This window comes from Gossypium hirsutum, chromosome A01, assembly GCF_007990345.1.
Source record: "Gossypium hirsutum isolate 1008001.06 chromosome A01, Gossypium_hirsutum_v2.1, whole genome shotgun sequence".
Lineage (NCBI taxonomy): Eukaryota > Viridiplantae > Streptophyta > Magnoliopsida > Malvales > Malvaceae > Gossypium > Gossypium hirsutum.
The window spans coordinates 2,928,081-2,942,764 of record NC_053424.1 but is presented as its reverse complement, the minus strand read 5'-3'; the positions used below and the strand labels follow the sequence as shown (position 1 = coordinate 2,942,764).

The window sequence follows — 14,684 nt, the reverse complement described above, 5'->3', positions numbered from 1 at the left end:
AAAATTCTAGTTCAATTGATTTTGTTCTCGATTTTTTAACTGATTCGATGCCTTTCTTTAAACCAGTCGATTCTTGAACTGATCGTTCTGATTTAATTTAAGAACTGATCGTTCTGATTTAATTTAAACAATCATGTGTAAAATAAATTAAATCAAAATAAAAAAACCCTAAACTCTAATTCCGAATCAACACATCTCAATTTCATTAATTAGAAAAAATAAGAAAACAAATAATTATGAAAAAAAAACACAACACAACATGTCAGCAGCAGCATCTCATTTCATATATCATGTTCATAGTTTCATCATGTTAAAAACAAGTGGGTCCTCAACCCTTCTTTGTCTTTGTCTAATATGTTTTCTAATGACTAATCTCTAATGAGTGAGTTTCCGAGTTGAAGTTTAGCTGTGTGAGAAAAAGTTTTACCTCACTCACTCATTCATCCCTCCGTCTTTTTTCAACTACCTTTTTTCCACCTTTTTTTCAACTCAGAAAACAGAGCAGACCCCCTTTTTCACGAGCACTCACATAAAAAACCTCCCAAACTAATAATCACCAAAAAAGAAAATAAATAAATAAAACCTGTTTAATGTTTATGTTATAAATCTATAGGTTTTGTTTGTTTTCCCATTAAAAACCCCCCAAAATTTTATCCTTTTTTCTTTAATTTAATTTTTAGCTTTTACTCACTCCCACCCAACTCAACTGACCTTGTCATTTTTTTTTTGCTTTACTAATGCTTTTTTAGTCTTAGTATTTAGTTCCAGTTTTTTCAGAGTTAAAAAAAAGGGGCATAATTTGCTTCAATCTTTTGTCCTTTTTCTTTTTCTAAATCCCTTTTTTTTCCGAAGCTTACATGTGAAGCAAAAAAAAAAAATTTTGGGGTTGAATGAATGAACCCATCGTGATCGAATTTACTCTCTCAACTGCAATTCCTTTGATGGGTATTTCTTGTTTTTTCCTTAAATTAGTAAGAAGGAAATGAAACAAATGGGTTTTTTTTCCTCTCTCCATTTTCTTGTTAAAAATTTAATCTTTTTTTGAGGTGGATCCAAAGAGTTTTTTTAAAAGTGGGGGAGAATGGAGGATATAGGGCTTTTTAAGCAAGGTCTTAAATGGTTAGAATCTCAGAAACATGTTTATTCCAAGGCCAAAACGGCGGTTACTTATTGTAGAGATAAAATGGGGTTGTTAATGGAGAGGCATTGGCCAATGGTTTGTAGTGGATGTGTTGGTTTCTGCAAGTTTTTGAAGCTGGTTTTGGTTTATTGGATAGATTGTTTAGTGAGAGGGTTTCAATCATGTAGCAGATTGGGTTCGGCTTCTTTGCTTCTAATGATGTGGAGTTGTTTCCTTAGCTTGACTTCCATGTCCTGCTTGCTTTATGTGCTTTTAAGCATGGTAATGTATTGTTTCCTTAAAATCTTGTGTTTTGCTTTTATTTTGGGATAGTTGCTTGTTGATTTTATATGTTTGGGGGGAGGGGGGGTTGAAAATGATTGCAATTTACTCAAAATGAAGTTGAGATGATTGATTTATTTGGATTTTATGCTTGTCAACCTTGATCTATCTTTTAAATTTGTTTGATAAGGTCGTAGAATTAAGCTTGATTTTTCGATGTTGATTTGGTGTGTTTATTAGGTTAGATTCTTAGCTAAGATGCTTGAATTTTAGCTTAAAAGTTTCATTTCTAGAATCTTATGGTTGTGTTGATTAGAAATCATATCCTGAAGTAAGATATATCAAAATGTATGATATATACATGTATGTATGTATATATATTTATTAGAGATCCTTGAATATTATCCTCAGGCTGTTTTTCTTGAAAATCCAGCCTTGTTTCTTTTGTCATAAACTATTTATGCTTAAATACTTAGTCTTGAATGAGCCATTGCTTGCACTACAAAATGACCTCAGGGAAGTTAAAAATCTTCTTTTCGACCCTACAAGTTATGTTATTCTGTTTGATAGCATTTTCTTTGATGACCGGACATGAAATTCAAGGAGCAAAAAGTTACCAAGAGGTTGTTAATTGTGGATTTTTTTCCATATGTTCGGGTAAACATGTAATGTTTAGGTTTTTCTAAGACTTAGGTGGATTTACGCTATCCCGTTCCAACTTTATTCTACTTTATGGCATCGATCCTGTCAGTGCACAATGAGAAATTTTAGAATGATGCTGACAGTCCGGTCTCGTTTGTTTCAGGGAGCTGCTGGAGCTGCTGTTCAGTACTTGGGTTACACACCTGGCCTCTTTATTGTAGGACTGTTCGGCATTTTGGTATTATGGATGTATGCTAACTTTTGGATAACAGGAACACTATTTGTAGTTGGAGGTATGGCTTGTTTTTTGCTCTATTGAGTGAAATTTTCCTGTTGGTAATATGGCGTTTGTACTTTTTTCTTTTTTTATTTTCATATCCACATGACACATGGATAGCTCTATCTATGGTTTCGGTGACATCTGCAACTATAGCTAATCATATGTTTTCTGTTTGAGAAATAGTTTGTTCATGAATGATGATTCTGAGGATTGTCTGTGACTAACCATTATCTATTGCCCATTTGATAATTCTCAGTGACCAACCAAAGCTCGTAGCTGGCCTTTAATGTATGCAAAAGAGTACTACTTTATGTAATCCATATACTGTCATCTAAGGTCTGGCTAGCATGTGAATTTACTTTAGATATATACATATTTATTTTATGTTCTCAATGCTAAATAGGGTATGAATTGTATCTCATTTTGGAAGATTCTTTATGCTTACACTTGTTTTGATGGAGTTATATGTATCTGCACAGGTTATTTGTTCTCCTTAAGCCATGCGAGATTGATAGTCTTAATAGCGACTGCATACTCTGTGTATTATGTCAAAGTTCGAGTTGGGTGGATTGGTGTTTTTCTATCAATAAACCTTGCATTTCTATCGAACGATGTAGCAGATTATTTGCTGAAATGTTTTGATAACGTGAATGAAAACATGCACTTTGAAGAGCAAAAGGAACCCAAACCAGTTATGGAAGATGATTTGCCCGGACAATGTGAATACTCTATTCCCTCTGATGAACCGCAGAAGGTGCATTCATGCAAGTCATCGAGCACATCTGCTACTACATCAGTTATAAACCAAAAGGAGTTTTCCGCGAAAAGGGTGGTCAAGGAAGATACGAGTTCGACTGATGAAATGAAAAGAATATTGACTAGCACGGACCATTATGAAGCATTGGGGTTCCCTCGGCATATAAAAATTGACTCCGGAATCCTGAAAAAGGAATACCGGAAAAAGGTAGATACTATCCCGAAAGAAACCTTAACGTATTTGTACATCCCATTTTTTGAGTATACCCTAATTTTCTCTATTTATTATCTTGGAATTCTATTTTGATAGGCCATGCTTGTACATCCTGACAAAAACATGGGAAGTCCTTTAGCAAGTGAATCATTTAAGAAACTTCAATGTGCTTATGAGGTGAGCAGCCACGCTCATACCATTATTGTTACTATATTTGCATCTTTTTTTCATTTTGAGTTCCTATTATCTCAAACTAAAGTTGAACAATGTTAACGGTTCGGGCAATCAGGACTTCCTTTCACAGCTTACGTTGGTGTGGATTTGTAGGTCCTTTCAGATTCCACGAAAAAGAAGGACTACGATGAGCAATTGAGAAAGGAAGAATCCAAAACTAGGAGTGTCTGTCAAAAGTCCCATAGCTCTACACGCCAGGTAGTTTGAATTGAAGTTACTCCATTTTGTTTTTATTGCATTATTATATATTTTCTTGCATTTCAATTTTTTACATTGGAGTTTATACTAAAAAGCAACGACTGGATGATATATTTTGAATCTAGCTTCAGTGTTCTTATGACTCAGTTTTGCTCTCTTGCTGTTTGTTATATTATATTTGTAGAAAGATATGGATTTTTAAGCAAACTGGAAAAAATGTATTTATTTTATCCATATTGATGTCATTCCTAATCAGTTTAATGATACTGAGTTGTTGTGTAAAACTAACTATCTTTCAACGTTTTCTCCTTTCAGCAGGCTACTTCAGATCACCGCTCTGAAGAATCGAGGCGTATACAGTGCACCAAGTGTGGTAATTCACATATATGGGTTTGCACAAATAGGAACAAGGCCAAGGCTAGATGGTGTCAGGTCAGACTTTCTCTACTATCTGTTTGTCAAAGCCTATCTTTTTAAAAGCGTAACTTTTTGATTCTTGGAACGGAATAAGTCTTAACCATTAAACCTTTAAGGCATAAGCCTTTTGAGATTGGAATAATGGCTGCAAATAATTTAAGAAAATTTTAAATGTTACGACACCTTGTCCTAGAGCCTCTCTCAAGGCATGGTTCCATAATGCTGTTTAAGGCAACAGTCAAACTTTGTTCTCTTGCGCACTAAAATAGGCTTGCATGGAAGCGCAAAAAGACGAGCACATTAACAAACACGTCTATAAACTCATTTCATTATCCCTAAATGCGTTTAGTAAATTTCTGAGATTAGTTTTGGCTTCAGGATTGCTGTCAATATCATCAAGCCAAAGACGGAGATGGATGGGTTGAGTACAAAGGTTCCTTGGTGTTTGATAGGCCTCAAAAAGTAAGTAGATAATGAGCTTATCCTATACTAAAACGTCTCGAATTGGCTACTTAGCAGTTTGATATGTTTGCTGTCTTTTAGGTGGAAATACCACGGGCTTTTGTTTGCGCTGAAAGCAAGATCTTTGATGTTTCAGAATGGGCTATCTGTCAGGTCAGTGATTCATGTTATGTTCCAGCATGCATGTGCATGTATGTGTCATAATGTGTAAGTGTGAGCTGGCTTGTTAGTTAAATGATTCAAATCCAATCATTTTAAAAGAGAATGTTCAGGTCCATTTCTCGTTAGTTAAATGATTGAAATCCAATTTTAAAGATAATTCCGAAAATCAGATACGGTTTTGACGTATAACTTACAACCGAAAAACAAAGGGTCTGGTCTTTATCCCCTAAGAATCTTCCTCTTTAAGATTTTATGTAAACCGAACATGCATCTAAGTTGACCTTTGTTTTCATGACGTATAACTTATCACCGATGGTTTGTTGCAGGGAATGGCTTGTAGACCAAACACGCATCGACCTAGCTTCCATGTAAACATGGTTGGTTTAGAAAAGACCCAAAGATCAAAGTCGAGCCGATATCCTTGGGATTTGGATGCTGAAATGATCGACGAAGATGAAGAAGAATTCGAGTTATGGCTACAACAAGCCTTGGCATCCGGTCTCTTTTGTGAAACCTCTAAACGTAGAAAGAGCTGGAGTCCGTTTAAATTGCCTCAGAAGAAAAGTAAAAAGCAATGGAGAAGATCTTCAACCTGAAAATCTGAAAAAGGGCATTTTTAATGAAGAAATTTTCTCTGCTTTTCCTACCAAAAGAGTAAAAAAAAAACAGTATACCATGCCTCCAACAATGAAGGATAATGGTGTTTTGAAGGTGGAAAGCAAAAGAAAAAACATGGGGGCTGCTCAGCAAAATGCCTAAGTTTTCATCAAATTTGGAGATGAAATCAAAGGAGAAAAACTGGGGTTGGTCTTTTCTAGCCATAGATCCAAGCTTTTTCTTGCTAAAACCAAGATCAAAATTGATCTGCTTGTATATTCATCCCAATTTATGAAACATTCTTCTACTTAATTATTCGTATTCGATATTTATGTTCAACATATATATTTATATGCAGTTATGGTGGTATGATCGTTTAAAAATTCATACATGTTTGTCGAATATGTATAATTATATATCCATATCCAATATTTGTATTCATGCTAACATGGCTGATTCAAAAGTCGTACGATTTACTGGAATAAAGTGAGATGGTAAGGTCTTTCTTATTCTAACTTGAATAACTTGTGGTTGAAGGTTTGATTATTTTTTTGGGTATGAAGTAGCTTTAAAAGTTGTGATAAGTATTTACTCTTTCAATAGACTTACAGAAGGCAAAGAATTGTCATTATTTCGACACAAGAAAAGAGTGTAAAATTTTTTTTCTTGTGTCGGAAGTTAGAAAGACGAAGAATACTTAATTTAATTATTAAGAAATAAAAAAATGTATGTTTTAATGGATTGAAATTGATTGGAATTAAATGACGAAAGATGATGTCTTGTTATTATATTCCATCAGCATATTAGAAAAAAATTGCGTTCTTTTTTTCTGGGATATTCCCAGAGCAGCCAAAGCTCAAAATGAAAAGAATATAATTGGAAAGTTGAAAATAATTTGTTTTTTATTTTGGGTAAATTGTACCATTAGTCATTAAACTATAGGTAAGTTTTTGTTTTGGTCATTGAACTATTCAAAAGTTTTCATTTAAGTCATCAGGTTGGTTAAATTGATGCTATATGACTTTCTCTGTTTCCACTCACTACTTGCACCAATCGAAAGCTCTCTTTTCACTGCTCTTCTATAGTTCAATTTTTTTTCATGAAATGACTTTGTACATTATGAATTTGCGAACCAAAACTCAAATAGTTTTTTTCTCCTATCTCCGACACGGATTGTTAGATCAACTTGAATCTAAAGTATGTTCTTCTACTTGTAAATGAGTATTGATCCATTGTATCGGTCATCAAAGTGTCACTTGAAGCTTGTTGGTGGAATTTAAAAAAAAAACTTAACAACTCAATGACTTAAATAAAATTTTTTAAATAGTTCAGTGACTTAAATGAAAACTTTTAAATAATTTAATGACCAAATTGTAACTTATTTTAGTTAAATGACTAAAACGAAAACTTATTATAATTTAGCGACCAGTGGTGTAATTTACCCTTTAATCTATCTTTTTTATTATTGATTTTTAATTGATTAAATTGATTTTAATACAGGTATCATTGAGGGAGGTTTGACTCATTATAGAAGAAGTTTTTGAAATGTAGTTTGTAACTAGCTCAAGTGATATCCGTCTTACCACTAATGCCATATAAGGACATGAGTTTAAACCCCACCAAAAGTAAATTTTCACGTTACCTTAGTGGGTTAAGCATTCCACTTTATGAACCTTTCGAGACTCTTCGTGGAGTCATGAGATAAAATCGAGCATAAATACCCCATGCACAATATCAATCACCATTGAGGGGTCCATCGATTTTGACAGTCAACACTACAAAAAAATTTCTTCCAAAACGAATCCAACCTCTGCTTCCCACATGTAATTGGTGTCCTTAATTCAATTGATTCAATCTATCACCAAAAAAAAAAGAAAAAAAAAGAAAAGAATATTACATGTACTTTAACTTTAATTTTATTCCAATTTCAGGGGGTTTTGCATTTATTTTCCCTTCATTTTCATTATCTTAATTTGAGCATTTTTTTTCCCTATATTCTGAAAATGCTTTCTGCCTCTACTGAAAATAACCATAATTAATCAAGTTGAGGCATCCACTTCTGTATATAAAATCTTTGCTTTTTTCTTTTTGACTTTTCATCCAATTCTAATAATAGGTTTTTTTTCGTTAAATTTAGATTTTAATTATTTTGGGACTATTTTAACAAAGTTTTTCTTTCAATGATTTTGGTACATCTAAAATTTTATTATTTAATTTTTTTCACATAAAAAATCATAATTTTTTTATATACTTTAAAAATATTTGACTTATATATATATATAATATTTTATCAATTCAATCAATTTTTACCTTTGATAATTATTTGGTTCACTAACGGTAAAAAATTTCAACTCCACAAACGAAATTGAAATTTTACTATGTGTTCTTAAATTGTATTTAAATTTAATAAATAAATAAATATACCATGTAACAAAATTTCTTCTTATCTTATTATGACTTCTTTTTAAAAGTTCTCACGAACTAAAAATATTACATATATTTAGAGCTTGATACTCAATTCCATCTCAACCAAACAATTTTATTTATTTATTTTTAAGCTCAAACTCGAGCTCGATTAAGTTTGTTTACTAATTTTCATACTTGAGCTCGAACTCGATTAAGCTTGTACGTATTAAAGCTCATACTTAACTTGATAATTAAGCTTAGGGTTAATAATATAATTTAATAATTTAAACTATTTAAAACATATATTAAAATGAAAAGCTTGATAAAGCTCATGAGACATTTGAGTAATAATACTAAGCTTGAATTTAGCTCGACCTATTGTTCGAGTCCGGCTCGATAATTATCAAATCAAATTTTAATTTTTTTCAAGTCGAACTCAAGTAGCTTGTAACAACCAATACCACATACCCACAGCTGATTAGAGAATAATTTCAATTTATTAGACTTAATAGCTAACCTAATAATTCTTATAAAATAATTTCAATCAATCAAAATAAATAACTAACCAAAAAATCAATCAAAAAGAATCCACACATTTATACAAACTCGAATCAATAATTAATTAATTGAAATTTATAATCTCAAAATTTTCAAAACTTCAATTTTAACCCAACGTAATCAATTCAATAATAAATTTTTTTTAATTGAATTTTAAAAATATTAAATATTATATAGAAAAATGTCGGTGATGCTATGTATTTGCACAATACTACTTCCCATAAAATATTTTATAAAAAAAAAAGTGTGTTAATAATAAGAAGTTTGGAAGTTGAATAAATTGCATGTGACACCATAATATAATGTTAGGATTAGTGATGGATAGATACATTGTATAGCAAGCTATACATTAAGGTTGGTATATAGTTATCTGTGCTTTATTCTTATTTTTGTCCTTCGCTTTTAACAAACAATTAGTTATAATAATATATATATATATATAAAATATGAGTAATTGATAATAAAATATTTTATTATTGCATATATTATTTTTATAACTTTAAAATTACACTTAAATATGCTGTAGTATTCTTTTTAAATTTAAAATTTAGTCTCTGTAATTTTGAGATATTCGATTTTTATACTCTTTTTTTTTTAATTTAAAAATTGATTGAGTCTTAGTTTAATATATATTGGCGTTGTTGTTAGAGCTGGAGAATGTGAATTCAAGTGCATTGAAACACATTATGCTCCTATTTAAGGGTTGGGGAGGGGATTATGGGTAGTTGTAAGTATCGTATCAAAAAAGAGTAGATACGATAGGAACTTATAATGGGATTAATGTTCAAAACAAAAATCTTGCTCTCTCCGTCAATTTTGCATGTGCAAAATAACTTTTATGACCCTAAACATTTTTTTTATGTCAAATTGGTCTTTACTTTTTAAAAGTAGATAAGCAATTAAAAAACATTTTAAAAATTAAAAGTTTTTATATTTTTAATAAAATTATAAAATTTGTAAAAGAAAATTTTAAAACTCCTTAAAATTTTAAAAGATATGAAAAATATATAAATTTTCAAATATTTAAAAAAATGTGATATTTACTCAATGAATGAAAATAAATACTCTTAAAACTTTAAGCTATTCGTCGGTCCATAATAAATCAAATTTGAACATGTTTTTTCTTTTAATTTTAAATCATATTAATTGTATATTAAAAATATTTTTATGTAAGCTTAATTATAAGTATATAAATATCAGTATAAAATAATTTTTAATTAATGACACAAACTCTAATTTGGTTTAGATTTAATATATATTTATTCAAAAAACACTATGTTAAAAGAAATTTATATGAAAATGGACCCATTTTGGCAGAATATAAAATGTATTAAATTAAGTGATAGAAATTTTTATATAGTGTATTTTGAAGGAAAAAAATTACATAATATATTTAAATTTAATATGAATCGATTTAGAGTTTCTATCATTAGAAAATTATTTTACACTAATATTTGATATATTTTGCTTTTAAATTTAGAGTTTTTAGACTTTACAAGTAGAAGTTGACAAGTATGGTATAATAATATTAAAAATTATTTATAAAAAACCACGTATCAATACTTTAAGAATGTTTGTGGAATAAAAAATATTAAAAAAAGAAATAAATATGTGCAATTAAAAGTTTTTGTTTAAATATGATTTAATATGAATTGAACAAATATTCTGAGTAGAGATATTTAAAAATGGTTTAATATAATTTAAAAATGTTTTTTTTAAATCGTTGTTGATATTATAAGTATGAATTTTTATTTTATTAATTTTTACATATTTTCTTGATTCGAAAATTAAATATATGTTCGACGATTAACTTGTTAAAAATAATGAAAACAATTAAGTTAGTTTTTTTTAATTATATAATAAAATATGGTAAAAATTATAATAATTTTTTTTAAAAGGTAAATTAATTAATTTATACAATTCAGAGAAAAAATAGTAAATACTTGCCGCAGATGGTGAAAGACAAGCTCCGTCAACACAACAAAGGCTTTAGCCTCAACATCAATAGAACATTATTAAACGTTGACAAATTAGGTTTGTCGCAACTCAAGCATGACATATTTGAAGTGATTACAAGCACTTAATACAATAAGAAAATCAGTCCTGGATGGTCCAAAGCAACGAGCAAAAATCGACAAAAGAATCGAGCATTCACCAAACCAGGGAGGACGACAATAAAATCATCTCTAAAATCACTTGTAAAACTAAGATTACATGCATAAGCAAAACTAAAAAACGTGCTACAAGAGCAGACAAAAACTTCTAAAACTGAAGAGTTATATTAAACAATGGGAAAAAAATTGAGACAACACAGGTCCAAATCGACACTTGAAATCATTTATTATTCTAAAATACTTTCAAATAGAAACAGATTAAAAAGTTGACGAAGAGCCACTCACTTTCCAAAAGAAATTACTAGTGGCCAGTGGAGTTTTAGCGAATGACAGGCATCATCATCTGTCTATCACAACTTGTAAAGGCAATAAAGGTACCCACAAAATAGATATGCAAATTGAAAAGAGAGAAAACATGTGTAGTGAATGAAAAGATTGATGGGAGAAGAAAAAGCGAGTAATAGCCAGCCTGAAGGCTGATACCGCCGTTGAACAAAACAAAAAAAAAAAAAGAAGCAAACGGGTTAGGAAAAAAAAATTATAATAAATTTAAGGTAGTTGTATAAGTATAAAAGAAAACATAATTACATAAATTAAAAAAAATCAAATTGTCAACATTTTGCCTAAAAAAGTGTTTTCTAGAAACTACGGTGCAAAATCTTCAGGTGTAAATGTCTATTTAGCAAAGATATATATACATTATTCGTAATTCCGTAGAAGGTTGTGATTTCTTACATGTTGGTGATGGTGATCGAGACAATAATTATTCTCCAATTGCCTCACATGCCTTAAATTTAATCACCACCATACATCACATTATTAGTATTTCTCTCTCTTTCACTTTACCATCCAGAATATCCCAAAATTTTGTATTTAAGATTTAAATTGATTATTTGAATTTTTTGAAGGAGGCGAAAATGTAATTTTTTCTATTTGATTTAAGCCAAAAAAAGTAAAATTGAATTATTTCTATTTCAAAAGGATTGAAAGTGAAATTATACCATACTTTTAGAACGATAAAGACCAAAACTCTTACGTGCACCTTACTTAGCCAGAAATTATAATTATTTTAATTTCAATGATAGATTCGATTCGAGACATGTATTGTTCAGACTCTTTTTGCTTAATCATTTATTCTTAATGCTGGGAAAACAAATAATTTGTATTTGTGGTTTAGTGGGTATAAAAACGAGATAGAATAGGTTGATAGAACATGTTGGTCATAGAAGGGGCATTTAGCATAATGTTGCTGAACATCACCTTGCTTCATTATTGCTCCAATATATATATATATATAAAATTTAATATTTTGTATATTATCAATAATTTTTTGAATTTTACAAGTATCGTGATGCCGAAAGTCATTAGTGGAAGTTTGAGAGTGTTGAAAAAGGATGAAAAAGATTCGATAGGGCTTTAATAATTAGGGAATGCTTAAAGTTTTTTTTTTTAGAGATAAAAGGGGTTTACTTAGAGGAGCTTGACATGAACTCTTTTTAGATAAGTATCCTATTGTGTAGAACATGGAATGCTACTAATAAAGTTTTGAATGTTTTACTAAGATGTGATTAGATGAGACTTGGTTCTACTCTTGTATAGTCAGTGGTAGAGTCTTAAAAGATTTTATGGAATGTGATTGGAGAATTTTTTAAGTGAATCATCATGTGATTTAGTGGTTAAATTTGACAAACCCTTCCTAATAAAAGTTGTAGTGATTTACCTTAACAATGGTGAGATCCTTTAACAATATGATTAGGTAGTGCTTGAAGTCTTCTTAGAGATTATAGGGGTTTATGTAAAGAAGATTGGTGTGAACCCTTTTTAAATAAGTGTAGCAGTGGAGTTATGGAACGCATTATTAAAATATAATAAGACTTGGCCCTATTTCTATAAAGTTAGCGGTAGAGTCTTGAGAGACTTTATGGGATGTGATTGAAGAAAATCTTCAATAAATCTTGATGTGATGTAGTGGTTACTCACATGAGAAGCATGACGAACCATTTTTAATAAAAGTTGTAGTGGTTGACTTTGACGATGATAAAATCCTTTCGTGATATGGTTAAGTATAATAATGTTTAAATTTTTTAATATAAATTTTATTTTTTTTAAACTGCATCATAAATGACTATGTGCCACCTATTAAATTATTTGATCCATTACTACTAGGACTCCACAATCATAGTTATAAGAGCTGCTACGTAGTTGTGGGATGTAGTAAAAAAATTAAGTGTATTAAAAATGAGATAAATGATAACTTTTTAAAATGAGAAAAAAGATTATATGAAACTATAATTCCACATATCTCTAATTCTTTCTAATAAAAAAATGAAAAATTAAAAATAAGATTTTTCCTCCAATTTTTTTTATTTTTATTTTTTTTAACTATTAATATATAATTACCATGTGTAATGTTCTTCCTAAATCTTTAATTATTCTCGAAATTCGAGATTGGCTAACAACTTTTCTATCTTCCATGCATATATTTTTTTTCCTTTTTTATTCCATGGAAAAACCACTAATGGGTCAACCGAACACCCTTCCTCTCTCTTGTCTATATATATAGAAATTTGCTGCTAAATCCTTAGTCTTAAGAAGCTTTAAACTACAAAGCCATGGTGGACGAAGAACCTTATTTCCCTGACACTGATACAGACTTAAGCTTCACTTCCGCCATTACTGACTCTACCTTAAGCTCCAGCTCTCGTTCCAGTTCAGCCTCTTCTACCCTTTCCCTATCCTTCAACGATCCCCACCTTTCTCCTCCCACCCTTCACCACCGCAAATGGGATCCCCGTTTTTCACCCATTAAACTAGTCACAACCGACGACGGCAACCTCCAACTTCATCACCTCAAGCTTATCCGTCATTTGGGTACCGGAAACCTCGCCAGAGTCTTCCTCTGTCAACTCAAAGACCACGATGGCGCCGTCTTCGCTTTAAAGGTGATCGACACAGACGCATTAACCGCCGAGAAACTCTCTCACGTTCAAACGGAGGGTCAAATCTTATCCATGGTGAACCACCCGTTTCTTCCGACGCTTTATGCCCATATTCAAGCTTCTCACTATACTTGCTTCCTCATTGATTTTTGTCCCAACGGTGACCTCTTTTCCCTTCTACGTAAACAGCCCGGAAACCGGTTTTCTTTGCCAGCAGTCCGGTTTTTCGCCGCAGAGGTGTTGGTTGCTTTTGAGTATTTGCATGCTTTGGGGATCGTTTACAGGGATCTTAAACCTGAAAACGTATTGTTACGTGAAGATGGGCATATCATGTTGACGGATTTCGATTTGTGCTTCGTGGCTGACGTGGTTCCCGCTTTTAAATTCGTTCGCCGGAAAAGTAGTAAGTCGAATCGGAATCGTTTCTCCGGTGGTTGTTTTGGTCCCGCCGCCGGTTTGAACGAGAAAGGAGAAGTTGTTCCCGTGGCTGAGCCGGTAACGGCTTTTTCACGGTCATGCGTGGGGACTCACGAGTATTTAGCGCCAGAGGTCGTCTCCGGTGACGGGCATGGTAACGGCGTTGACTGGTGGGCATTTGGGGTGTTTGTTTACGAGTTGTTATACGGAACGACGCCGTTTAAAGGGGCTAGTAACGAAATTACGCTTCGGAACATAGCTTCGAGTAGCAGGCAAATGAGATTCGCCCACGCGGCGGGCGTGGAAGAAGCGGGAATTTCGGAGGCAAAGGATATGATTGAGAAATTATTGGTAAAAGATCCAAGGAGGAGGCTAGGGTGCACCAATGGTGCGCAGGACATTAAACGGCACCCATTTTTTGATGGGATAAATTGGCCCTTGATTAGACAGTACAAGCCGCCAGAGGTAGTGGGTGGGGCGGCGAGGGAAAGGGGGCACGTTGGCCGTGTGAATCGGCGGCGTTGGTTTCGGAAAGGACTTAATTGTATGATGATGAGAAATTGAAATTAAAGCATAGTAATACTGATAGAGTACAATTTTATTCATAATAATTGTATAACTATAGAGGAAATAATACGGTTTTAATTCAAGAAGATATTATATAGATATTAAAATTCTAATTTATATAGATTGAATATTAATTTTATTAAAATATGATTTAATTTTAGTTTTATTAGTATTATATAATAAATCATGTTTAATCATTTGTGATAATTATAAAACTAATTATTATATTATTTATTTTTCTATTAATAATTTTTAATATAAACATTTATTATTTATGAATATTTTCGTAATTTCACATAATTATATTAATATTATAAAT

The 14,684-nt window shown here is 31.3% G+C and overlaps 2 protein-coding genes across 3 annotated transcripts; both read left to right on the top strand.

Annotated features, from left to right (window-relative positions):
* Positions 1-346: 346 nt before the first annotated feature.
* Positions 347-5,751, top strand: LOC107944610 (uncharacterized). 2 transcript variants are annotated; one of them, XM_016878418.2, is made up of 9 exons: positions 347-1,402; positions 2,208-2,337; positions 2,804-3,288; positions 3,391-3,471; positions 3,622-3,726; positions 4,045-4,158; positions 4,522-4,605; positions 4,687-4,758; positions 5,094-5,751. In XM_016878418.2, exons 1-9 carry the CDS (start codon positions 1,082-1,084, stop codon positions 5,361-5,363), a joined length of 1,662 nt encoding a protein of 553 aa, XP_016733907.1. In that variant the 5' UTR covers positions 347-1,081; the 3' UTR covers positions 5,364-5,751. The 2 variants fall into 2 exon arrangements, with proteins under 2 accessions (XP_016733907.1, XP_016733906.1); XM_016878417.2 differs by having other exon boundaries at positions 405-1,402; positions 4,042-4,158.
* A 7,261-nt stretch (positions 5,752-13,012) lies between these two features.
* LOC121203729 (serine/threonine-protein kinase WAG1) lies at positions 13,013-14,470 on the top strand. The gene has a single exon (XM_041074178.1). The coding sequence runs from the start codon at positions 13,055-13,057 to the stop codon at positions 14,360-14,362; it is 1,308 nt and encodes a 435-aa protein (XP_040930112.1). The 5' UTR covers positions 13,013-13,054; the 3' UTR covers positions 14,363-14,470.
* The last annotated feature ends 214 nt before the right edge of the window (positions 14,471-14,684 follow it).

Excerpts from the sequence above, each read along its gene's own strand:
- LOC107944610 (XM_016878417.2), top strand. The coding sequence starts at position 1,082 with ATGGAGGATATAGGGCTTTTTAAGCAAGGTCTTAAATGGTTAGAATCT. Across the intron at positions 1,403-2,207 it reads TTTATGTGCTTTTAAGCATG|GGAGCTGCTGGAGCTGCTGT; the intron begins GTAATGTATTGT and ends CGTTTGTTTCAG. Across the intron at positions 3,472-3,621 it reads AACTTCAATGTGCTTATGAG|GTCCTTTCAGATTCCACGAA; the intron begins GTGAGCAGCCAC and ends GTGGATTTGTAG.
- LOC121203729 (XM_041074178.1), top strand. The coding sequence starts at position 13,055 with ATGGTGGACGAAGAACCTTATTTCCCTGACACTGATACAGACTTAAGC.